This window comes from Antechinus flavipes, chromosome 5 (genome assembly GCF_016432865.1).
Source record: "Antechinus flavipes isolate AdamAnt ecotype Samford, QLD, Australia chromosome 5, AdamAnt_v2, whole genome shotgun sequence".
NCBI classification, from domain to species: Eukaryota; Metazoa; Chordata; class Mammalia; order Dasyuromorphia; family Dasyuridae; genus Antechinus; species Antechinus flavipes.
The window spans coordinates 174,118,255-174,145,107 of record NC_067402.1 but is presented as its reverse complement, the minus strand read 5'-3'; the positions used below and the strand labels follow the sequence as shown (position 1 = coordinate 174,145,107).

Sequence of the window (26,853 nt, the reverse complement as noted above, 5' to 3'; positions counted from 1 at the left end):
TTGTCTCTTGCCTCTTTTTGTATTCCTAGTGCTTATTAGCACAGTGTCTGACACATAGTAGGCATTAATAAATGCTTATTAACTGACTTATTGCTAAATATGTTTTTTTTGGAAGAGGTACTCTCTAGCTCAGTGTTTTTGCCTACATTGATTACTTACTACTATTCATAAAGCCAGTTCTGAAGATGTTACATATTCTAGCTTCTTATTTCATTCTTCTTTGTCTATTACCTCCCAGTCAAATGTAGGACATTTGCGACCACATGTTGCAAGATTTTGCCAAATGGAAAAATAACCTTTTCCCCTCTAAAATTCCTTGATTATCCTCTGCTACCCTTACTATTATGGGAACTTTTGAGAAAGTTGTATATGCAGCTGTTTTTCATTTTTGTTGCATCACCACACCTATGCAATCCATTAGTCTCACAACAAACTCCCCCATATCCATGGAAAGCAATGGGATCTGGAAGTTATTGTACTGGGAGTGGAATACATTTTTAACTGCTTTACAGGAATGTGACTCATACTCAAAGGACCTTGAATATTGAACAATCCTTTTGTTTCGTTTGTTCCAAACTATTATGGTTAAATTTGTGATTTTGAAAATAGTCCCTCAGTTTACTTTGCAGCAAATATCAGCATTAAGATTTTTTACTATTCAATCTTCTTCTATTGGTAAAAGCAAAACATTCTTCACTGTTTATTAAAAAGATCAAGTAGAGTTAGTGATTATTAATGTTATCATTAGTACAAAAAGGGAAAAAAAAAAAAACAAAAGAAAATCCAAACACTTTTTACTTGTATTCCCTCTTCAGTCCCTAACTTATCACTGAGGGATGTTTATGAATTCTAGTTGTACTAATGAGAGCTGAAAGATGTCTTTGTTTCAGAGAAGGATTATAACATAATCTTTAGTGAAATGCTAAACTGTTAGGACATGTACACTTCAGACTAACATGTTTTGGAAAGAAACTGTTATTTCGCTAACAGGAACTCCTTCCTTTCTTACCCCATCACCCCCACCTCCCCTCAAAAAAATCTCAAACAGCTTTTGTTCCAAGAAAATTATCTTAGGATACAAAAAAATGGCTAGACCTAAAGACACCAATTAGATGGAGGTGGAGGCTGTAAAAAAATGGAACTAAATATATCTTCAGGGGATTAGAACTTTTTAGAGTAATATAAGTGGGGCCAGCTTAGGGGAAAACAGATTTAAATTTGCCAATATAACTAAAGTGGAGAGAATCAACTAAAAAATTTCCTCATGAGTTCTAGTAATGGCAATGGAAATCTTAAGAAATAATGGGTTTTGGTGCTTAATGGCCAAGGAGACAGACAATTTTTTTCCTCCTTATCTCATGTCATTTTCTTGCCTTAGTCTATAGTAAAACATACAAAAAACTCATATTGCTAAAATTTATGTAATTTAAGAATATTTCTATTCTATATTGAACCAGGAAACCAAAGGGCAGTTGAATTGTGGACATAAAACCGTTTTCTCAGATGACACAATGGTCCAGGAGCATAGAGACTGACTGGAAAAAGTGATGAACTCCCTAAGGGTATTTGTGTTTACCTGTCATGGTAAATTGAAGGTGCTAGATGGTAAGTGATGATTAGTGGTAGTTGTTAAGTCACTCAAGACATGTCCAACTCTTTATAAGCCAATTTTGGTTTGCCATTTCTTTCTCCAGCTTTTTTTTTTTACAAAAGCGTGACTTGTCTAGGGTCACACAGCTAATAAGTGAATATGGTCACATTTGAACTTAGGAGGATGAGTCTTCCTGACTCCAGGTCAGATGCTCTATCCACTGTGCCACCCAACTACTACCCTAGTAGTAAGAAAAGTATAAAGAAGAGAGCAATTGAAAAACTCAGGAGTAGATGGTTAATATTGATAATCAAAATAGAATAATTAGTCTTCTGCAAAGGCATCAGAATCAAGAACATGTGAAAATAGAGCAAATAACAGACAAGAAAACTGATTAAAAAGTAGTTTGGAGTTGCTAAATAAAGAGCTGGTTCCAGAAATTTCTATAGTTATAGTCTTAGACACACTGTGGAATTAGGATTTAAGTGGTTTTGTTTTTGATACAAAATGAAGGGATAGATCTGAGTTCCAATCAGAAAAAGACCTTGCTCATTCAGAGATCAAGGGAACCGAGAAAAAGAGTTCAGGCTAAGGATGACTTAGCAAAGAAAGCATAGTGACAAAAATTACTTGGGTCAGGGAAAATGCTGAAAACAGACCACATTATTGCTTTAAACTGTTTTAAAATACTAAGATGTGGTCCTTGAACTTGTAATCTATCTGTAGTCATTTGTTTCTTCAGTTTTCCTAATACTGTAAGATACTCTCTTAAAAACAGCTGCCTATTTATGGCATAATGGAGTGAGCTCTCTGGGGAAGAGATAATAAAGAATAAGTCATGAACTCCTGGGAGATAGTTCTTAGAAGAAGAAAAAAACCACCTAGCTTTGATTTTCTGAATACAGCATAAAAAGTTATTCAGAGAGTAGAGTGAATTGGCCAGAAAACTTGATGTTTGGTAAGCATTAGGACATTAAACGGCTGAGAACCTGATACTTGGCAAGCATTAGATCTTGCAGTGTAGTGAAAGAATACTGAACTGAGAGTCAGGAGATTGGGGTTCTGGACTTGCCCATGTTACTAACTAGCTATGGGATCACGAGCAAATTTGCTTAACCTCTTTGGGGATGGACATATTAGATGTTAGTACTAACATTCATTGAAATGGTAATTTTTAACAATCGAATTTTCATTTTCTAGCTATCAGAACATAATGCCATGTTCATATTTTAGGTAATAACCCAGAGCAATCAAAAATACCTCAGTAGCTTTAACTCAAGTATTTCATAATTAATATATAAATAGATATTTCTTCATAGGCTACAGCATAAAATATCTTTCTCAGTGTCAACTATAATAAATGTATCCTTGTAGAACATTTACTTTAGTATCATTCCTAAATATAGTATCATTTACAAAGGTCTTTAGATTCCAGGAAGACCATAGTCAAGTCTCCTGCCTCCCTCAAATAATAAATACCTAAGAAGAATCCTTAAAAGCCAAATATCTTCAGATGTTTCTAGCCTCTTTCCTACCACTGTAGTCTTCTAGTTTAATTTTAAGAAACAATAATACATTTGATCCTCAAGACAATTTTGGTAGTATAAATATATTGTTCTCCATTTTGCAGAGAAAGTAACTGAAGATCAGAAAGATTACCTGACTTGTCATGCAACTAGTTAAGAGACAAAACAAAGACCAATACATAAGTCTTCTAACATCTTATCTAGCAATTTTTTCATTATCCTCAGGTTTGTCTACAATATCATTAAATCAAAGTTTTAATATTTTCAGAAGAAGTTGTTCCAACCCCATGCCTAATTTAAATTTATATTACTGAATGGTCACCATTAAGCTGATAGGCAATTCTGCCTAACATAGGGCTTACTTAAGATAGACCTTTAGGGATAGATGAAGGCCATTTTTCATTAGCTCTTCTCATTGTAGTTAGGTATTGGGATTTCTATTTAGTAGGTTAAAAAACGAAATGAAACAAAGCAACACTGTAGAACTTTGTTACAATCCAAGCTTAGAAAAACATTTCATAATGAAAGCAAGTTTCTAATGGAAATAAGGGTACCACAAAAAGATAGATTTTTGCATAAAAACTTACAATCTTTTCCACTTAAATAATTTCAGCTAATATTCTGTTAAATCATAAGGGGTTCAAAAAAGACTGCTGATGTTAATGGAACTGAAAGATACCTTCAAACTATTTTTCCAGCTCATTCTGGAAATTTTTTTTTTTATAAAGTACTAGGCACTTGGATATAGAATGTAAAAGTGAAGTTTATTTCCTATCTTCACAGACTTTGCTAGCTAATAGGGAAAACAAAATAAATGTAGATAAATCATCAAGTTTTTATGAAAAACTACTGACCTGAGGCTGCTACAGAATGTCCAGTTCCACAATAGGTTTTAAAGAGACTTCTAATGATAAGGTTGTTTTCCTCCTAAGATTAAAAAAAATACACACAAGATTTACAACATTCTTATGTACCCCTAAAGATAAAGCTGATCTTCTGCCACTTTTGTGATTTAGATGGACTGTATTCATAGTTTTGTTTCTTTAGATTCAAGCAGACAAAGAGAAAAAAGACTAGGAAGGGAAGATGTGATGTAAGAATCAAGTTAATATTTCAAATGGAATTTAATTTTCTGCCATGGCACTAGTAGACTGACTATTCAGATTTCACAGGACATACTACAACAAGGTCAGCACAATAGCTCTGTAGACATTCAGTTTGATAGTTGGTTTAATAATTTTCTTTTCCCACACTTTCCTTTGGAGCCTCCAAATACTGAGCTAACTCTGGTAATTCATGAATCAGCCTTATTATCAATGTGTATATCCATGAAAAGTATACAGCCAAAGTTAAGTGAATTCATTCACAACATTCAAAATGTCTTTATTTACTATTAACTGATGTTTCCCTATGTGGATGCTGTAGTGCTGGCTGATGAAGTGTGTCTTCTTAGTATTAATTGTAGGGCCAAAATAAGCACAAAGGCAAAAGAAATAATTTTTCAAAGGAATCAGTGATTATATGGATAACAATTTTTTATGAACATTCAAGAGAATCTCTCACAGATAATCATTGTCAATTGAGAGATGAGAGAAAAGAGAGGAGAGGAAAAGAAGTTAGATTAAGTAGTAATTGATAAGAACTAAAATTTAATGTGAAACCTGTAATTATTCTGTGCTCTTCATATTTTTAATTTTGTTCTGTAGTATTTCATTTGGTTATTTTTTCTTTTGTCTGCTTTTGTTTTTTAGCAAAAGGGATCAACTACTAACACTATCATTTCAGTATTAGAAGGGCCCCATTTTGATCAGTGTAGTTTCCCACTAACTTAGTAAATGGCCTTCCTCAGGAATTGCTGTATACAAATTCATTACCTGCTTGCCAACCTTTTGGTGATTATCTTCTCTGCACTTAGTCTAGTCCTCATGTGACAGATACTTAATCTATGTCTGTTGGAATCCTTACTAACTGCTAACTAATTAGAGTTGATCTAATCTTACAAGAAGATGTTTTGGGCAGAACCTGAAACAAGGTACTAAGTAGAACTACCCATAATCCCTCTCTCTGGAAGGAGCATAAATAGGCCAATGGGCCAGTCGGAGAGTTCTTCAGAGCAAGAAGCTACAAGTTGAGATTTCACCGGAATGACATGAAGACTGGAGCTGGCTGGAGGCTGAAGACAGCAGAGGCAGAGCTGAAGGACCAGACCTTTGGATTTAAAGACATTTGGAGAGAGCTCTTGGAACCAAGCAGAGAGATAGGCCTCTAAGCTAACCAGGCTAGAAGAAAAAGCTCACCACATATGTCTTCTTTTTTTACTTGGAAACTTTCAATTGTGGTAGTATTAGGGCCAATGGTAAAATCACAGCTACAATATCACAGAATTTCAATGTTGGAAAGAACTTCATAAGCCATATAATACAACCCATATTTGAAAAAGGATTCCCTATTAATATTTATTGATAAATAATTATCCAGCCTCTACTATAAGAATTACAATGATTGTGAACCCATTATCTCTGAATATTCGGCTTTTATAAAGGCCTAATTGTTAGGAAGTTTTTCTAGACATCAAGTTGTACTTTGCAACATCCCTCCTTTTTCCTGCTTCTGATTTTATTTTTTTTGAGGGGTCTAGTCTTTTTTTTTTAAATAATTAAAACTTTTTATTGACAGAATAAATGTCAGCCCATTCTGGCCTGGGTAATTTTTTACAACATTATCCCCTGCACTCACTTCTGTTCCGACTTTTCCCTTCCCTCCTTCCACCCCCTCCCATGTTAAATATGTCACAGTATATCCTAGATACAATATATGTGTGTAGAACCAAACAGTTCTCTTGTTGCACAGGGAGAATTGGATTCAGAAGTAAAAATAACCCAGGAAGACAAACAAAAATGCAAACAGTTTACATTCATTTCCCAGTGTTCTTTCTTTGGATGTAGCTGCTTCTGTTCATCCTTGATCAATTGGAATTGAATTCCTTGTTGAAGAAATCCACTTCCATCAGAATACATCTTCATACAATATCATTGTTGAAGTATATAATGATCTCCTGGTTCTGCTCATTTCACTTAGCATCAGTTCATGTAAGCCTCTCCAAGCCTCTTCAAGCCTCTCTGTATTGATCTTGCTGGTCATTTCTTACAGAACAATAATATTCCATAACATTCATATACCACAATTTACCCAACCATTCTCCAATTGATGGGCATCCATTCATTTTCCAGTTACTAGCCGCTACAAACAGGGCTGCCACAAACATTTTGGCACATACAGGTTCCTTCCCCTTCTTTAGTATCTCTTTGGGGTATAAGCCCAGTAGTAGCATTGCTGGATCAAAGGGTATGCACAGTTTGATAACTTTTTGGGCATAATTCTAGATTGCTCTCCAGAATGGTTGGATTTGTTACAATTCCACCAACAATGCATCAGTGTCCCAGTTTTCCCGCATCCTTTCCAACATTCATTATTATTTTTTCCTGTTATCTTAGCTAATCTGACAGGTGTGTAGTGGTATCTCAGAGTTGTCTTAATTTGCATTTCTCTGATCAATAGTGATTTGGAACACTCATATGAGTGGAAATAATTTCAATTTCATAATCTGAAAATTGTCTGTTCATATCCTTTGACCATTTATCAATCAGAGAATGGCTTGATTTCTTATAAATTAGAGTCAATTCTCTATATATTTTGGAAATGAGGCCTTTAACTGTGAAAATGTTTTCCCAATTTGTTACTTCCTTTCTATTTTGTTTGCATTAGTTTTGTTTGTACAAAGGCTTTTTAATTTGATATAATCAAAATTTTCTATTTTGTGATCAATAATGATCTCTAGTTCATCTTTGGTAACAAATTTCTTCCTCCTCCACAAGTCTGAGAGATAAACTATCCTATGTTCCTCTAATTTATTTACAATCTCATTCTTTATGCCTAAATCATGGACCCATTTTGATCTTATCTTGGTGTATAGTGTTAAGTATGGGTCCATGCCTAATTTCTGCCATATTAATTTCCAGTTTTCCCAGCAGTTTTTGTCAAATAATGAATTCTTAACCCAAAAGTTAGGATCTTTGTCAAATACTAGATTGCTATAATTGACTATTCTGTCTTGTGAACCTAACCTATTCCACTGATCAACTAATCTATCTCTTAGCCAATACCAAATGGTTTTGGTGACTGCTGCTTTATAATATAGTTTTAGATCAGGTACAGCTAGGCCACCTTCATTTGATTTTTTTCCCCATTAATTCCCTTAAGATTCTCGACCTTTTGTTCTTCCATAAGAATTTTGTTATTTTTTCTAGATCATTAAAATATTTTCTTGGGAATCTGATTGGTGTAGCACTAAATTAAATAGATTAGTTTAGGGAGTATTGTCATCTTTATTATATTTGCTTGGCCTATCCAAGAGCACTTAATACTTTTCCAATTATTTAAATCTGACTTTATTTGTGTGGAAAGTTTTTTGTAATTTTGCTCATATAATTCCTGACTTTCCTTTGGTACATAGATCCCCAAATTTTTATGATATCGACAGTTATTTAGAATGGAATTTCTCTTTATATCTCTTGCTGTTGGATTTTGTTGGTGATGTATAAAAATGCTGAGGATTTATAGGGATTTGTTTTGTATCCTGCAACTTTGCTAAAGTTATAAATTATTTCTAATAGCTTTTTAGTAGAATCTCTGGGGTCCTGCTTTTGATTTTAATGCCAAAAAGAAACAAATATAAGCCCTGTTCCACATGGCAGCCCTTAAAATACTTGAACATATCTATCATGTATTATTTAAGTTCTCTCTTATCTAAGCTAAACATCTCTAATCATTCCACTCAAAGCAGTTCATCATATTGGTACTCTCTAATTTATCAGTGTCTTGTGTAGAGGTAGTGTGAGCATGACAGAGTATAGAGATATTGTCATTTATTTGTTCCTAAAAGCTATGCTTCTCTTAATGCAGTTAAAAATTATATTAGGGTTTTTTTTTATTGCCATATTATATTGATGACAACAGCAGTATGAAAAACCTAAACCTTGGGTCAGTGCTCCCTCAATCTTGGGAGCAGACCCCAATTTTAACATAAAGTTAAAAATCAATAAATAGGCTAGGGAAAATGAGCAAAGAACAACAAAAAAGAACTTTGACTATACAAAGGTACTATGGTAATAGAGAAGGTCAAAACAGAAACTCAAAAAAAAAAAAAAAAACAAGGTCAAAACAGCTACATTCAAAGCCAAAAAGAAAAATATGAACTGGTTTCAGACCCAGGAAGAATTCATGAAAGAACTCAAAAAGGATTTGTAAAAATTAAATGAGAAAAAAATGCAAAAATTGGAGAAAAATGATTTAGCTGTTCTTAGCAACATAATCAGCCAAGACAGCTCTAAAAATCTGATGATAAAAACTGCTATCCACCTCTAGAGAAAGAAGTAATAAAATCTGAATGCTGATCCAAACATTTTTTTTGCATTATTTTTCCTTTTTTTATGACAATACACATATAATCTATATTAAATTGCATGCTTACTCAAGTTGGGGTAAGAAGGCAAGGAAGGAGAGAATTTGGAACTCAATATTTTAGAAAATGTTTTAAAACATTTTTACATGTACTTGAACAAAAATAAAATATTTAAAGGATAAAATTTTAATTGTTAATAAACTAAATTTTCCCTCACTGCTGTGACCAAGATGACACTGGACAACTAACAACTATTCTTCAAGTCTAATCATTAATTCCTTTTGACTCAAATTAAGATAATATTTGACTTATCAGTTGATATCTTTCCATGTTATATATAATTACTATGAGAAATTTTATCAATTGTATAGCTAAAAGCTAGATAAGTTACACCTACAACAGTTTTCTGATCAATTAGTTTAATAACTTGTCAAAAAAGGAAAGGTTAATTTGGCATGACCTATGGATGCTTGTGATATTTTCTCCTTAACCTAGGAGTACTGGAATTTGGCTATTACATTCTTGGGAGTTTCCATCTTAAGATCTCTTTCAGGTGGTGATTGGTGAATCCTTTCAATTTTTATTAATCCTCAGGTTCTAAAATATCAGGATCACTTAATTTTTTGAAAGATAATGTCTCAGATCATTTTTTGATCATGGCTTTCAGGTAGACTAATAATTTAAAAATTATCTTTCCTGTCATGTCAGTTGTTTTTCTAGGTTAGTTGTTTTTCCAATGAGATATATCACTTCTTTTCTATTTTTTCATTCTTTTTGATTTGTTTTATTGTATATCTTGATTTCTCATAAAGTCATGAGCTTCCATTTGATCAATTCTAATTTTTAAGGAATTATTTTCCTCAGGGACCTTTTGTACTTCCTCTCCCATGTGGCCATTTTTGTTTTTTTAAGGCATTTTTCTCTTCATTAGCTTTTTTTGTATTTTCTTTTACATCACTCTCATTTCTCTTTCCAATTTTCCTCTACTTCTCTTGCTTGATTGTCAAAATCCCTTTGAGTTCTTCTGTGGCCTGAGACCAATTCTTATTTTTCTTGGAGGTTTTGGATATAGGAAATTTCCTATCATCTTCTGAGTAAGTGTTTTGATCTTCCTTGTCACCCTAGTAGCTATCTATGGTCATACTCTGTTATTTCCCAGTCTATTACTTGACTTTTAACTCTTTATTAAAGTAATCTTGCCACAGTTCCAGGAAAGAGGCACCTGCAATTTCTTTATGACTGTTCCAGCTCCCCTACCTGTCTGATGAGATGTCTGAAAGCTGCCACAGTCACTGTCATTATCACAATGCTAACTTGCTGCCACATTTGATTCATTGGTTCCCAAAGCCAGATCCCAAGCTGGAATTTTGCTCACACCCTAATGTGCCAAATCTTTCCTGCTGAGCTGTCCTTGGACTCTGTGGGCTGAGAAATCTGGAGATAGTCGCCACTGCTGCATATCCCACTGCTTGTTCCTGGTTTTATGCTGCACTGGGATTGTTTCACACTTCCTCTGATGCAAAAAGCTTCTGTTGACCTTCCAAGCTCAATAATAAGAGTCATTATTCAAAGATATTTGGAGCAATCTGGGAAGAACACAGGCGAGTCCCTACCTTTACTCTGCCATCTTGGCTCCATCTCTGTAATCATTGATTCTTATTCTATATATTTAATGACTCCAATAATATGATCTAAAATTTTTCCAGGAATTACTCAAGCTCACTGGCTTACAATGTGTAGACTTTGTTCTTGTTCCTTTCTTTAAAATTAGAACTATATTTTCTACATTGGATAGCCAACTATCTATTCTCCTGCTATTGGATTGCCCTGCTATCTATCCTCCTTCTGAAGTGCATTTGTATTCCCCAAATCTAGGGTACATGTCAGACTATTTCCAGCATTTCTTTTTCCCCTAACAAAAATTCTAAGAAGCAGCAGTTACTTCAATCCAGTGATCCCATTATTTCCACCACAGCAACTTCAATTTCTCCCTTTTAAGTGACAAGAATATCGAGCACAGAGTTATCATTTATTGATTCCTCCAGCTTCTGAAGAATGAAATTACCCTTAAGGCAATTCAATCAATTATTGGCTAGTCTGTTTAGCAGATATATGGAAAATGATCCTCTCATCACTACATAACATGTTATTTGTTCTCATATTTGTGATCTTTTTCTGGAATTGTTCTTTCTGTATGAGTGGTTTACAGCATAGATTGATGATGAAACCCTTTTATGTTTCTGCCTTCCTTCATCTTTACTCAAATGTTCTTTATCAGATTTACTCCTTTTCTCCTAAAGATTCCTGTATTTCTCCACATGAATATATCTTATTAGTATAAATGCTCTCTACTCTTTTTGCCTACTCTGTTCATTTTTGAATGATGGCCTTCCAAGGCCATATTTCTATCATGGTTTTCAAACCACAATGTCTTAGTGTGAACTAGAAGTTTAAATTTATTTCCTTGCATTAAGATCTATTAATGCCTCTTACTGACTAAAATTAGGGCCTTTGTGCATACATTTAGGGCTCTAGAATTTACTACTGGTAGCTTTCTTAAATTTTGTCTCCTTGTGAACTTCTGTGTTTTTAACTTTTTTTCTTTCAACTTTTTCACTATCTACAATTTATGTTGGAGAAATAAAGGTAGTTTCCTTCTTTTCCCATATTTTTTTAAAGCTTAGGAGCCCTCCTGATTATAGTTGTAAGAATCTAGGCAAATACATTTTTACCTGCCTTGGTTAAGAACACTCTCAAGAGTTTAATATTACTCTACTTTAAGCCATGATCCAGAAATCTTAATCTAGTTTTCAAACATCATCTTGTTAGCCAGAATTCACTTCACTAATTAATTTTTTTCATTTTCTTTTTTTCCCCAGTATTCCTTACCTTTGATGGAATGCACTAAAGAAAATCAACTTTTGTTCCTATGGTTTTTAATTTATATTCTGTGATCTTTGGCAAAATTTTTTAAATTTCCTCTGGTAGTATCATTTCTGCCCATGTGAATCATGAGGTATTGGTAATAATTACATATTTTGATAGGTATTGGGAGATAGTCTGTTATATCTTGGATATACACCTAAAGGAAGACTACATGAATTATCCCCAAGCATAAAGTTATTCTTTTCTTCATCTGACCTTTTCATTTGATATTATTTTGTAATATTCTTTCACATAATTGATTCTGGAATTTAACTTTAGCATTCCTTGAAGGACAAAAAATTCCTCCTATTTAAAAATAGTTTCAAAAATTATTTTTTAGCTTTAAGTTTATGGTCCTTATTGATCTTCTTTAGCTTCTCAACCTCCTGACAATGGTTATTTCCTCTTGTATACTTCGGATCCTCTTTGCCACATAACTAAATACTTTATTGTCACTATTAAATATTAGAGACATCCCCTTGGGAACATGGGGCAACTGGCTACAGTAAAAATGTAATCTTACAAGTCTGTGCAAGTTCCAACAAACTCTTCTCCCTGATTTCCATACTAATTGAGTTATCTCAGCCTTAAAAAATACCTACTACCAAACTACTTATTGCTCTTTACACTTGAACTCTTATATACCACCTTCCTTTAGACATTTTATTATTTTTCAGACACCTTTACTGCTACAACCAACTTCATTTCCTTTGTCACAACTTCATAAACACAATTAATACTTCCATTTCTTCTACTTATCTTGCCTGATCTTTTCTTCTTTTCCTTCTCTGTTTTTCCTTGATTCCTTTTCTTCAGTTCCTTTTTCCTTAATTCTCTTTAATTTTGCTCCTCTTTCAATCTTTTCTCCAGGAATAATAAATGAGGAATAAAATCTAAATCTGAACACTTTTCTCCTTATTTCTTCATTTTTCCTAATTTTCTTTTGAACAAATGCAATCTTTGGCCTTCCTGAAAAGTCCAAAGTTTCTTATTCTTCTTAGATACTTATTTTGTGTTTACTTCATCTTCTTCCCTCTCTCTCTCTCTCTCTCTCTCTCTCTCTCTCTCTCTCTCTCTCTCTTTCCCCTCTCTCACAAAAATTTGAAATAGAAACTGTACCTCATGACTATTTTCCCTTCATATTTCACTTAATATTTTCTAAAATTCTCTTTTTCCTTTCAATTGGACTTTTTTCTTAAGTCCAAATTTGTACAAACTACTTACATAATCTTCTTATTCAGTTCAATACCTTCTTCTCTTGACATCTTTTCTCCTAATAGTCTTTTTCCACCAAAGTAGTCTAGTATAGATCCCCAAAATCCAGGACCAGGTCCATGCTATACAATGAGTCAATGGAGTAGGTAAAGGGTATTTTTATTTTTGTAGAAAAGGGGGACTTCTTCGGGAGGAGTCAAGATTACCGAGTAAAGGAAGCACTGAACTAACTCCCAACATTCCTCTCCAAACAATTTTAAAATAATATTTCAAATCTAAATCTGGTGTGCCAGAACTAACAAAAGGTCATGGTAACACATTTTCCAGCTCAATACAACTTAGGAGATGGGAAGGAGAAAATTCCTGCCACAAGGAATTTATGTTTTAACATAAATTCAAAGCCAAGAAAATAGGCTGAAAAAATAAGCAAACACAACAAAAAATGAACCCAATCATAAAAAGCTAAAAGAACATAGTGATAGAGATCATGACAAACTAGAAAAGACAATGAAATCAAAATAGTTACAAGCAAAGTCTCAAAGGGAAAAATTTAAATTGGACACAATCCCCAACAAGAATTCCTGAAGTTCTAAATATAATTTTTTGAAATCAAAAAAGAATGGTAGAGCAAAAAATAAGTAAAGAAAAAAAAAGAAAATTATGAAAAAGACAATTAACAGTTTGACAAAAGACTCACAAAATACTGAAGAAAATAATACCTTGACTAGAATTGATTAAATAGAAAAGGAAGTACAAAACTTTACTGCTGAAAATAACTCATTAAAAAGAATATTTGGGCAAATGGAAAAAGGAAGTGCAAAACCTCAGTTAAGAAAACATTTAAAAATTTGAATTGAGTAAGTGGAATCTAATAACTCTTTGAGACATCAAGAAACAATAAAACAAAGTCAAAATGAAAAAAAAAATTAAAGAAAATGTGATATATTTCATTAGAAAAAAACTGATATGGAAAACAAACTGAGGAGAGATAATTTAAGATTATTGGATTAGCAAAAATCTAAGATCAGAGAGAGTCGAGATATGATAACAGCAGTTTTCCTGTAATCGGCTGATCTCTTTACATATACAACTGATCAATGTCATATTGCTTGCCTTCCCTAGAAGTGGGAGAAGGACAGGAAAAAGGGAGAAAATTTAGACCTCAAAATTTTAAAAAATGAATGTTAAAGATTTTTTAGATGTAATTGAGAGATATTTAATGCATTTTTTTTTTAAAGAAAAGACTTATTACTGGATCACGCATTCTTTTCTCTCCATATCTGAGGAAAGTTTAGATAGTTAGGTTTCTATACTGAGAACTGCCAAGGACCTCAAAGGTCATCTTATCTTGCAAATGAAGAAATTGAGGCTTAGAAAGGTTAAATGACTTAGCCAAAGTCACATACCTACTAAGCATTTTCCTAACTCTGAATTCAGAACTCTTTACTTCATATTATGTTAATATGTCTATTTATATCACTATAGATGTTGTGGTCACTATTCATAGATACTCATAGATCGAAGAGAATTCAGATAAATCTGTAACATTTCAAAGACAAGGTCATTTAACTTCTACTTGAAGTTTTCTAGTGAGGGAGCACCTGTTCCGTCTTACAAAAGTTCTCTCTATTTTTGGACAGCTCTACTTTACTTTTGTGATAATCATTCACTTAATATGTGTGAAGTATCTATGATATGCCTTGCATTATGTTGGGCAGGAATACAAATAAATAAATTAAATAATCCTTATAAATTGCAAGGAATCTACATCATAAGAATTATTCAAATAACAGCAGGCATTTGACTATCATTTGAAAGTTTTCAAAGCATTTTATATACTTTCATTTGATTCTTACAACATCTCTCTGCACTAGATTTTTACAAATACTTTTGTCCTAATTTTATGGATTAGATAACTGGGTTTCAGAAATATTAAATGACTTTTCTTATAAAGATATAGCTAATAGATATCAGAGATAGAATTTTAACCCATATCTTTATTGAGCTCAAGTACAATATACTCCCATTTATTCTATCACATTTCTTTCAAGTATAATGAACATGGGAAATAATCACTGTCTATGTGATTGGTCTTAAAAACCCAAGCCTATAAGGTTACAATGTATCAGAAAGGATACAGTTTTTTGTAAGAATATACTACAGATTTCCTTATAAATGAATGGAATTAATTAGCAAATCTTCAGGCACCTCTCAACAATGTCTGCTTTCCTCTTGACAAATAATAGTTCATATTTATATAATGTTTTAAATTTTACAATATTATCCTTAAAATAACCCAATAAAACATATAGATGAAATTCAGAAAAGTGAAATGTTCAATAATAAATAGCTTTTTCAAAGATTTACTTCAGAGTTCAAAAAATCCTTCTTATCATGAGGAGGTGGTTTCTGATAAGTCATAAAAACCTTAGTGTGAATTTGTTTAATATGTTACTCCTCTCAGAAGTGTTTGTATTTCATGAAAGGACCACAGGGACTAAAAATCAAAATGAATAAATCCCTAAGGGTACAATTTTGATTCTATTATATCTAAGAGGAAGAAAAACGTTTTTGAACTGAGAGATCTTATTGTAAGCTTTTAAACAACACTACATAGATAACTTCTTACTCTGTGGGATCTACAAACAAGATTCTCAATGGTCACTCTACCAAAAAAGAATTAGTTTTCTTAGAAAACAGAGCAAGAAAACAGAATTTTAATTTCTCAGAAGGTCAATACAGAACATTGTTTTCTAGTGAGCATTATTGAATTGACTTCCACCTATGTCCTCCCACATAGTTAGCTGAGATAATTCTTCTACCATTTCTACTTCTGAATGCAATGAGTCAATCAATGTACTGTTTCCATATATTAAAGCATTAGCTTTCTGAATAGTAAGTTACTGGTCTGAAAGAGGTAAACTGGTTTCCAAAGATGATAAAGAATAGTTTGATTATTGAGAGAATTTATCTTATTTTCTCTCATCTTCAAAATAATCCCCACAGGACAAAAGTTGTATGTTTGCATAAAACATATGTTATAAACTTTGGAAATGATATATCTCACTGAAGATCAGCACTAGGTACTATAGCTTTATTGAACCTGGACTGATTCCCTATATTCAAAATAAAGTGGATGGAGGACTGGCCTTGGAGTCAAGAGGATCTGAGTTCAAATCTAATCTCAGACATTGTCTGAGATCCTGGGCAAGTCATTTAACTCCTATTGCCATCCCTTCCTCCCTCCCACCCCCCAAATCCAACAAACTGAAGCTATTCAAGAAGCAAAGTACCTTCTGTGGCTAAGAAACATTTATATAAAATATTCATTTAAAATACCTTGAAATTTAGTCAAAGGCTCAATCAGTAGTAGTTGTGAAACTTGCCTTAGTTTTTAGAATAAGGACTTTCTCACAGGTAATGAAGAGTTTAAAACATTTAGAAGTTAGTTTATTTAATCTGAACCTGATTTGCTGAAATTACATTTTTACCTAATGAAGTAAATATATGATTATTTGTATCTATTTCTAAAAATGAGGTTTAAACAGAAGTTTCTCTGGTTTATAATTCATTATGGTGAAGTGGTCATTGTTTCACTTATCTTATTACTTTATTCTAACAACTAATGCCCTGAAATTAGATGCACATATTTAAGAATGTTCCCTTACTTCAATTGTAGAAAATACATAAAAACAATCTTCACTTGTCTAATCATTGCTGAAAATAATCCTTAGGAATATGAGGTACTTTAAACCTAAAATCCTAATAAACACTCCACAGTTATTATTCAGGAACACGAGATCTTATTCTTCACTTAGCCAAAGAACAGATGAGAAATTTTATATTTCATTCATTGTGAATTTTTTGGTTAATGTTTTAGTACAGTTAATAAAATCATGCTTGACTATTATGTAATTTTTAAAAAGTTTTTCTTAATTGAATTAGATTCCATTAGTCTTTAACATATATACCTATTAGATATAGTTCTATCTTCTGAGCAATTAGGAAAATATAATTCTTCTTACAAATACCTGTCCTTTAAATATTTGAAGATAGCATATTTCTTTCTCTCTATTTAGGCTGAATATCTTCAGTTCCTTTTATCATTCCCTATATAGAGAACATGTTTGTGGATCCTTTACTACAAGAGAATATCACTCAATGGCAGAAATTCTTTCAGTTGCATTTTCTGGAAGGTTATGTAGGAGCCTGCAGCGTAGTGACATCAATTCATGCAGACAATGATGGAGTGAGTGAGAAGGCTCCCAAGCTAGATCATAGATTAGCTATGACTTTGAAGATCAGGGGATGCCCTTAATGCTTTTGTGAAAGACTTAATATCTTTCTATTAAGCAGCTGAGATTGATAATAGCTTTTCATCACAATAAAACCAAAAAGGTTAGTTTCTCTACCCTAGTGATCAAGAAAAATATACTTTTGTCTCCGGCTTAAAATCAAACTTACAGAATAATTATATAATAACCATATCCCTTGTTATAGATATTGTCTTTCTTTTCATTCATTTATTCAAATATTTCTTGTGTGCAACAAATGAATAAGCAAATGTTATTCTATGAATAAAAAAGTATGTTATTGCTCTCAAGGAGCTTAAATTCTATGAGAATACTACAGTGCTCCTAGAGAAGGAAATACAGGACACATAGAAAATAACTACAAAGTCCTGAATGTGGATAAAATGGAGTAAGAGTCATAAGAATCAGGAAAAATGGCTTGTTGAGGAAAGTGGTATTTGAGCTAATCTAGAAGAGAGCAAGGAATTCCAAGAAGCAGAGGTGAGGAAAGAGAGCAACTTAAGCATCAACAGTCTGAGCAAAGGCACAAAGGTGGATGATATTGTATCACTATAGGGAACAGAAAGTGGGCCTGTTTGGCTGAAATGTAGAATACATGATGGGAGTGTAAAGTATTAAAAAACCTGTAAAAGTAGAGTAGGAACAGATTGTGAAGCTCTCTCAATAACAAAGAAAGTTTTGATTCTGTTTTAGAGATAATGGAGATCCACTGGAACTTAGAGTGTGATATGGTTGGTCAGTTATTCAATAAACATTATTAAATGCTTATGTGCTAGGAATCGTGCTAAGTGCTGGTGATACAAGGATGAAAAAGAAATACAGCTCCTGTTTATCAAGGAACTTACAATCACAATTAAGACAATTTATCAAAGAAAGCTAAAAATGAGGACAGGGAGAGATGGTACCCAGAATAGGAAAATGATGGAGAAATCCAAGGAACTACAGTTAGTTAGGATTTGGAAAATACTTGACTTGAGCATTTTGCTTAAATGGAGGTCTTGGGAGCTCACCACCCTGCCTTCTAAACAGAGGGTCCAAGAGAAATGCATCTAAGTGGGAAATGAAGAGATGGTCAACCTGGATGTCTTCCTTAATTGAAGATTTTTGGTTAGATTTGTGCCTTAGAAATACCAGTTGATAGTAGTGTGGAGAATCAAATAGCGATAAGAGACTAGATGTACTGATATCAATTAGGAAGGAATTGTTCTAAAGTAAATTAATATCAGTGTGACCTTATTATGGCATATTTGAGGGCCACCAAGAGAGAACAGATAGTTACTGAACTTTCCTCTTGAAGATCATATATTTAAGTAGATACTTATTCATATTGTTGCTCCTTTTCTCTTTTTATAAAAAACTGCTTCTTGGCTTACCTGCTTTTAAGTCAAGTATAGCTGATTGTGACACAGACTGTCTGCATACAGTGGTCCCATCATTGCCCACGGTAAGTGGTCCAAACAATGTGTAGTTGGGATGTACAATACAGCTCTGACTGAGACCCCATGGGCTACGATTGGGGAAAAGACTTGGTGGGATTTCTTTTTCTCTGTAAAATAAAAATAAAAATTATGTTTTTATATTAGACAAATTGAAACTATGCAAATTGTTTAAGATTGTGATAACTAAAATTGCATTTCAGATCCAAAGAAAATAGTCCTGTCTCTAAGATCCATTTAGCAGTAGGAATTAAATAGGTATACCTGATATGAATGCTATGAATATATCTAAAAGCAAGATACATATTAAAATATGAATCCTTTAGCAAATTCACTTCAGCAAATTATTACCACAATATACCCGATTATAGAATGAATTGAAGTACTCAATGTTAGGCATGAAATGGGTACTCAAGAGATGCTTATTAACTGCTTCACATTTTTACAGCTTCAATACCTTATCGTTCAGTCATTCAATCATGAATGACTCTCCATGATCCTATGGCCCATTGCACACCAATATTATTCATGGGGTTTTCTTGGCAAAGGTATTAGAATTGTTTGCTAATTCCATATCTAGCAGATTAGGCAAACACAGGTTAAGGATTTGCCCAAGGTCAATGTTTAAGACTACATTTAAACTCAAGTCTTTCCTAATTTCAGACACAACTCCATCTACTGAGCTATCTAGGTGTCTCTAAGGTAAACGGAGATTACATGACTGACTTATTAAGTTTCTGAGACAAGATTTAAATTCAGTTCTTTCTGACTTGAAGCTCAACTCTATAGCCATTGAATCACCTAGGTGCCTCTATAGTGGTGCTAATGAGCAAGGAAATGGCCAAAAAATTTGTGTAGGTTGTATGATATAAACCCTTTGAGAGTACCTATCCTGACATTTGTGCCTGCCATTTGTGCCCTGTCATATTTTTATACTTGTAGTATGTAACAATGTAAAGAACTATAATAGTAAAAAAAAAAATTAAAAGTTCTTTCATGGATTAATAATGTGAAATAAAAATTTCACATTTATATAGCACTTTACAGCATGGATTCTTTTCAAACTTGTAGCAATAGTTTGTGTTATTTCTTCTCTACCTCTGTTGGTCCATTTTCCCTTTTGATTTCATCTTGCCACTGATTCTTGAATAGTACTTAGTTAACAACCACAGTGAACAAAATAAATATGGGTACCTCTTTAGAAAAACTCGAACTTGTTCCTCCAGCATTGATGCAGTTTCTTGTTCTCGTTTTGCTTTGATTGCTGCAGATGGTATTTCCTGATTCATTTGTTCTTTAGACGATATTATCAGTGGACTTCTGGAAGATTTTTGGTCAGAATCAAATCTCTCCCAAGCTCGCTTCCAATGGATAGGAGAATACCAAGCAATAGCCTAAAGAGAGCGACCCGTTACTGAAATATAGTATTCAAGAGCTTTATTCTTTTAATTTCTTAGGCCTATCATAATAAAATGTGTTGAAGAGATGATCACAATTGTATTATCTATTAAATCTAATTTTAAAGTTTTTAAGAGATTTTATACACACACACACACACACACACACACACACACTGCTCAGCAACGTAAATTTAGGATGGAAATGGGACGACAGCACCAGTAAAGCACTGTATCAATGATTGTAAGGTCAAAGTAGGAGCAGATAAAAGAGGGAGTTGCCAGGAGTATAAGAAAGGGAAGTTAAAGGAGAACTATTTTTTAATATTGCTTTTCATATATTTAAAATATGTTTTCATACATTTTTAATTTCAGAAAATTCTGCCTAGCATGGCACCTAGAAATTTTATGATGCCAAGTTACATATGTTATAGTGAAGGACAAACCCACCTGAGATATTTGTATATAAGACCCAATCTTAAAATTCAGGGTCGTGAAATTTTCAGATGTTTTGTGGGACCCACAAATGCCTTCTTTTTCTGTAATCCTTTGGATAATTTCGGTTTACCTCTTGGTTATGAATGTATAGGAGACAGCAGAAAGACACCCTAAAATGTTAATAAAGCAGCAGTGGTTGTTCAGAGGCTAAGTAAGAGGGAGGGAAGGTTATAAAGCTCACATACTCAACCACGGTCAGTAGTGGTAGGGAATTTCATTTTCCTACATGTTCTACATATTTATTAGAATGATAAATTAAGAGAAAGCCTGACTAAGCCCTAACAATTATATGTTTTTCCATAGAAAGCATTAGCATCAACTTGTCGGCTTAAAATAGAGAGATGCTGAATAATAATTTCTCATTTTAGCCTTCCAAAGTACTTTCTTCACAATAACCCTGTGAAGTGGGTATTGGTTGTATTTTTATTTCTATTTTGGAGTGTACAAAATGTTGTGGAAATTCTACTACCTCAGAAGTGAGGGCTGCCAAGACCTTTTTAGGGCCTTTCATGTCTACCACTTGCCTCCCAACTTTCACATGGGACTCTCCAAGAAGGTGTACCATACGCAGCAGCCAGCCCCTGGTAAAACTGTTCCAGCAGATAAACTAAACTAGGTTAAGGGTAATTAAGTCTGTTGATGACTTAGGGGAGTGTCTAACCTAAGCATGTGAAGACTTCGCTGGTGGAATGGGAGGATGAGAAAAATTTGTTCCAATGGGCCATGAAGGTGGAAGCAGATGGGGTTTGGAGCTTATTAGACACTGATAGTATTCTGAGTCATCACTAGACATCTTGACTTTGTCTTGCCATTAGATTCCAATGACTGGAGAAGAGACTGATGATATTGTGCTACTTGACCTCACTTAAATCCAATTTATGTGCTAGTTAAATGACATAAGTCATACTATATTTTACCATTTTTACCTATCTTGAAGTGGAGCAGACAAGTGATAAAACAGCAGGTATAGACTGATTTGGTCCTGCACACAGGCAACTTACAGCACTGTGTTATTGTCTCACTGGATTGAAGTAGCAATAGCATTTTGCAGCCTTCTGGTTGTCTGAGCAACCTTTTAAAAAAGGACTGAACTATGCATTTCCTGATGTAATGAAGGGGTTAGAAAGGTGTCCTAAAAATTGTCTGCTTTGGAGCAGCTAGGTGATGCAGATAGAGCACCAGCCCTGAAGTCGAGAGGACCTGAATTCAAATTTGACCTCAGACACTTAACCCTTCCTAGCTGGTTACCCTGGGCAAGTTACTTAACCCCAATTGCCTCAGCAAAAAAAAAAAAAAAAAAAAAGAGTTGCCTCCTTTACCTCATCTAATCCTAGTCTGTTCATACAAAAGCTAATTGAAATCATCTGGGTTATATGACAAGGGGAGGTTATTCTAGGATATTCTCTATTGTCTCTCACTATAAGGAAAAGGAAATAATTGTCCTGTGATAAACATAGTGGAAGGAGTCTCTCTTAGTCATTGCTGGCAAGATTCCTTCCAGAATCCTCCTTAGCTGGTTAATCCTGGACCTAGAAGATGTTTATCTATGCAGAACTAGCATGGTTTCAGAAAGAGTTAACAAATGGTTGATATAGTGCTTGCTGCAAGAGAAATGCCAGGAGCAGAACAGAAATCCATAGACAATGTTCAGTAATATGACCAAGGCCTTTGTTATTATCAGTCATGAGGGCTTGGAAGATCATGACAAAATTTGTTTGCTCACAGAAGTTCATTATTATTATATATTATTTCCATAATGTCAGGCTTGCATGGATTCTGGGTAATGGATGATGCTTTCATGCTTTCCTAATCACCAATGGAATGAAGCGGGGCTGTGTCCTTGTTCCCATATTTCTTTTAGTATGATATTTCCAGGAATGTTGTCCTATGCCTTCGATGAGGATGAAAATAACATAAAGCTCAGCTATTACACAGACAGTAAATTTTTCGCCTTGGAACGATTAAAGCTAAGACAACAGTGGATGGAGAGTCAGTACTTGACTTTTTGTTCAAAGATGAATTTGCTGAAGGCTGAAATGCAATAGAGTATGGATTGATTCTCTTGCCACTTGTGCTCATCTTGACCTGACAATCCCCAAGAGAGATTCTCCACCAACCAGCATTGCACCATTTATAAATGGAATCATCAGCTATAGCAAAATTTTCCTCATTTGTAAAAGGAGCTAGTTACACTAGATGACTCTTACATTTAAGATTTAAAACACATACAACCTCCACTCTGCAACGAAGGAAGCATATTTTATGCTTCTTTTTCTCCCCAAGGAATAGGCCAGTGTGCTGAAAATCTATTTAGAAATCAAAGGGATAGGAGGGCACCAGGTTCAAATCCTTCAGTTATAGATGGGAAACTGAGATTCAGGAATGTGAAGTGTTGTAAAATCCATATAGTCAGTATAGGAAGAAGTAGGATTTGAAACCCAGATGGGATAAGGAAAAGCTTTTGTTGGGTATAGACAGTATTTTTTGTGTATATATAAAGAATATGTAATCAGAGATGCTTTCAAATTCTCAAATTCTGTGATTCTGTTGTTGAAATTCTGAACTAGTCATCAATGATCAATCTAAAGCATAACATTGTCTTCTAATCTTAGCAATGGCTCAATTAACGATGATAACAAAATAAGGCGATATGCCACCACTAATTTCAATACCATTTCTAAAAGTTGGCTAGGTAATGAGACTGATTTTTTGTAGATCAACCATTTTGTTGTTATTCAGTATTATCTGATTCAGTGTTACCCTACTTGGAGTTTTCTTGGCAAAGATGATGAAGTGTTTTGCCATCTCCTTTTCCAGTTCATTTTACAGATGAGAAAAATAGATAAGGCAAAGAGGGTTAAATGACTTGCCCAGGGCCACATGGTCAATAAGTCTCTGAGGCTGCATGTGAACTTAGGAAGATGAGTCTTCCTGAATCCAGGGTTGGCGCGCTATCCAGTGTGCCCAGACCAATCAAACTGCTCTTTAGAGTCTCTGAAGATATTTAACCCTTACAATGTAGTAATGGGGTCAATGGGAGTAGTGTGGGATGATTAGTGACTATTTGAAAGGTTTATAGAATTTTAAAATCTTAGCAATCATTTAATACAATTGCTCATTTTAAAGACGAGTTTAAAAAAACCCTTAGAAATGCATGATCAGGGAGAGAGGAATTAGAAGTGAGCTTTCTTGATTCCCCTTCCAGTGTTCTGTTAAGACTATCAACAAATATTCTCCAATGGCAGTGAAAAGGCAGATTAGGAAAAGTCATATTTTCTATGTTTTAAAAAGTGTGCTTGATTTCTGTTTGCTCAGGCCAGAGGACACTTTTCAGGCCCTCAAAATATGGCTCATGGTAATTCATGTCAAACTATTTGCAGATTTTGGCTTTTTATACTATAAAGTTTTCAAATTTTCTATTATATATTTATATTTCCTCAAAAGAGCTTTGTTTTCATTAGTGAGAGCATATATTGCCCACATCAATAAACACTATGATTTCTCTCTATATGGAAGATCTCATAGATCATTATAACCTCCAAATATACGAGTATATCAGCAGTAGTCCTTGATCCAGGTATAGAGTTGCATAACTTATACAGTGGAAAAAGAATTTATAACAGGTTATACGGTTCAATAACTTGTCCTTTTAAAAGTTTATGGTGAGAAATGCAGAAGCTTATTACCACTAGGGTTGAGGTAGAAATGTTCTCTTGATTATCAGGTAGAATGTAAGCTCCTTGAGAAGATGGGCTATTATTTCAACTTTGTTCTCCTAGGACCCAGAACAATAGCTGATACATAGTTCCAGGAAGTCATTTAATAGTTTATATTATAATAAATATATATACCTATACATACACATATGTATATGTATATAAATTGTTTTAAAGGTTTGCTGAACTGAACTGGTTTTTTTTATTACAGAATTTCTGGGAAATTAAAACCTGGTTCAATGATTAATTCTTTTATATTTGTTTCTAGAGATCATATTTCAATGTATTTAATATTTCTAAGCATCAACTAACACCATTTCTATCACTATAGCACCTAGAGGTTTTACCTTTTTCCTGTATGCTTGCTAATATTACTGTGTTTTCATAAGGGATTTCTATTGTTATAAACCATACTTTTAGCATTTACATACTAAATGACATTTATATTTTCTATTCAGCTCTGGTCTTTTTGAGCCCAAATGCTTGAAAATCCTCTATTTCATTGAATATCCACCTTTTCCCCTGAAGAATTATACTGAGTTTTGCTCAGTAGATTATGCTTAGTTGTAATCCTAGCTCCATTGTTCTCTGGAATAGCATATTCCTAGTCCTCTGGTCCTTTAATGTAGAAGCCGCTAAGTTTTGCCTTATCTTGATTGCAGCTCTGCTATACTTGAATTGCTTTATTTCTGGATGCTTGCGATATTTTCTCCTTGACTTGGGAGAACTGGAATTTGGCTAAAATATTCCTGGGAGTTTTCATCTTGAGATCTCTTTCAGGAGGTAATCAGTTTTTCAATTTCTATTTTATTTTCTGATTGTAGAATATCAGGGCAATTTTCCTTGACAATTTCTTGAAAAATGATGTCCTGGATCCTTGTTAAAATATGACTTTTAAGATAGTAATATTTAAATTGTCTTTCCTGGATCTATTTTCCTGATCAACTATTGTTCCAATGAGATATTTCACTTTTTTATTTTTTTGTTTTGTTTTGCTTCATTGTATCTTCATTTCTCCTAAAGTCAGTAGCATCCATTTGAGCAATTCTAAGTTTTAAGGAGTTATTTTCCTCAGTGAGCCTTTATACCTCTCCTTTCCCATTTGGCCAATTTTGTTTTTTAAGGCATTCTTCTCATTAACTTTTTGTATTTCCTTTTGTGCTACTTTCAATTCTTTTCCTAATTTTCCCTTTATCTCTTTTACTTGATTTTTAATATCTCTTTTGAGTTCTTCCATAGCCTGAGACCAATTCTTACTTTTCTTGGAGATTTTGGTTGTAAGAGCTTTGACTTTATTATCTTCTTCTGAGTGTGTATTTTGATCTTCCTTATCATAGTAACTTTTCATGGTCAGAATCTTTTTTTCTGTTGTTTACTCATTTTTTTCAGCCTATTATTTGACTTTTAACTCTTTGTTAAAGTAGAGCTCTATTTTCAGGGTGGAGGGTGCACAGTCCCAAGCTTCAGGGACAGCTGTTTATAAAATTCCTTCTAGAGACCTAAATATAAGCACTCTTTTCTGCCTTGGAATTGTTAGGAGTGTTCACACTCTACTGTAGCTGTAAGATCTAGCATGCTAAATTAAGCAACAGAGTTCTTCCTCAGTGCCAAAAAAGAGAATTCCTGTGAGCAAAGGACTCTGAAAGCTCCCATCACCATCACCATCACCACTACCTATATCCACTCTTGGTATGCTGGTTTCCCAAGGTCCTCTCACTCTACTGACAAACTTTTCCTTCTGAACTTCCAAGTCATTAATGGTGTCTCTGGGCCCCAATGCTGCTGATTCAGAGGTCTATATCCCTGACCCTGCTTTGCTGAGGGCTGGAGCTGTGAGGGCACTGCAGGACTGCGTGCTGGACTCCCACTCTGGTTCCATTGACCTTTTCTGCTGAACTTCCAAGTGGTCTTTGGTGTCTCTGGGCTAAGAGGTCTGGAAGCCACCCATAATGCCACTGATTCACCTAGATCTGTTTCTGCTATGGACCCCAGTCAGCCAGAGGTTGGGGTTGCATTCACATGACCTGGGACTATATGCTGGACTCCCACCATGGTGCCACTGACTCCACCTGCTGACCCTCTAATTTGTCTTTGGCTGAAAAATGTTCTCTTCCCTCTTTTAAGATATTCTGATGCTCGCAAATTTGTTCAGAATCATTATTTAAAGGAATTTGAAGCAATTTGCGGGGAGAAGCCAGCAAGTTCCTACCTTTACTCCAACATTTATATTTTTTATTGAATTTTAAACACTGCCATCATAAAGATCCTCTGTTATGAAGTGTTTTCTATATTTCTTTTAAACAGAAGAAGAAAGTGAAGCACCAGAAAGCAAAGAATTTCATAAAAATTCTCATGCTATTTTCATAGATAAAACAAATATGGATTAAATAATAGTAGAGTTGAATGGATTTGGAACTAGGTAAACAGATCTTAAAAAGTAGTTATTTATGGTTTGGTGCTTGGTCCTATGCTGTCTTAACATTTAGACAAAGGCATAGCTAAGCATGCTAGAGAAGTTTAAAGATTCACAGAATTTTAGAATCAGAAGAGATCATCTAGTCTATTCCATAGCTGAAAAGAAATCTGCTTTAACATCTGATCTATCAAGTGGTCACTCTGTTTTTTCTTGAAAAACTCTATTAAAGGAAACCCTCTATATTCCATATAGGAATAGTTATATTTTTCATAATGTCAAGTTTAATCTTCCCCTTTGCAACTTATTCCCATTGCTTCTGTTTCTGATATGAGATATTAAACAGAACAAATGTAATAACA

The 26,853-nt window shown here is 33.9% G+C and overlaps 1 protein-coding gene across 4 annotated transcripts in view; it reads right to left on the bottom strand.

Annotated features, from left to right (window-relative positions):
- The window catches only part of LMNTD1 (lamin tail domain containing 1), a 130,211-nt gene that overhangs the window by 19,255 nt on the left and 84,103 nt on the right, over window positions 1–26,853 (bottom strand). For all 4 annotated transcript variants that reach the window (XM_052001322.1, XM_052001323.1, XM_052001321.1 and 1 more), the window contains 3 exons: window positions 19,662–19,861; window positions 18,405–18,577; window positions 3,972–4,044 (listed from right to left, as the gene is read on the bottom strand). In XM_052001322.1, coding sequence (XP_051857282.1) covers window positions 4,022–4,044; window positions 18,405–18,577; window positions 19,662–19,861 — 396 coding nt within the window. In that variant the 3' untranslated portion in view covers window positions 3,972–4,021. The remainder of the gene's footprint in view (window positions 1–3,971; window positions 4,045–18,404; window positions 18,578–19,661; window positions 19,862–26,853) is intronic.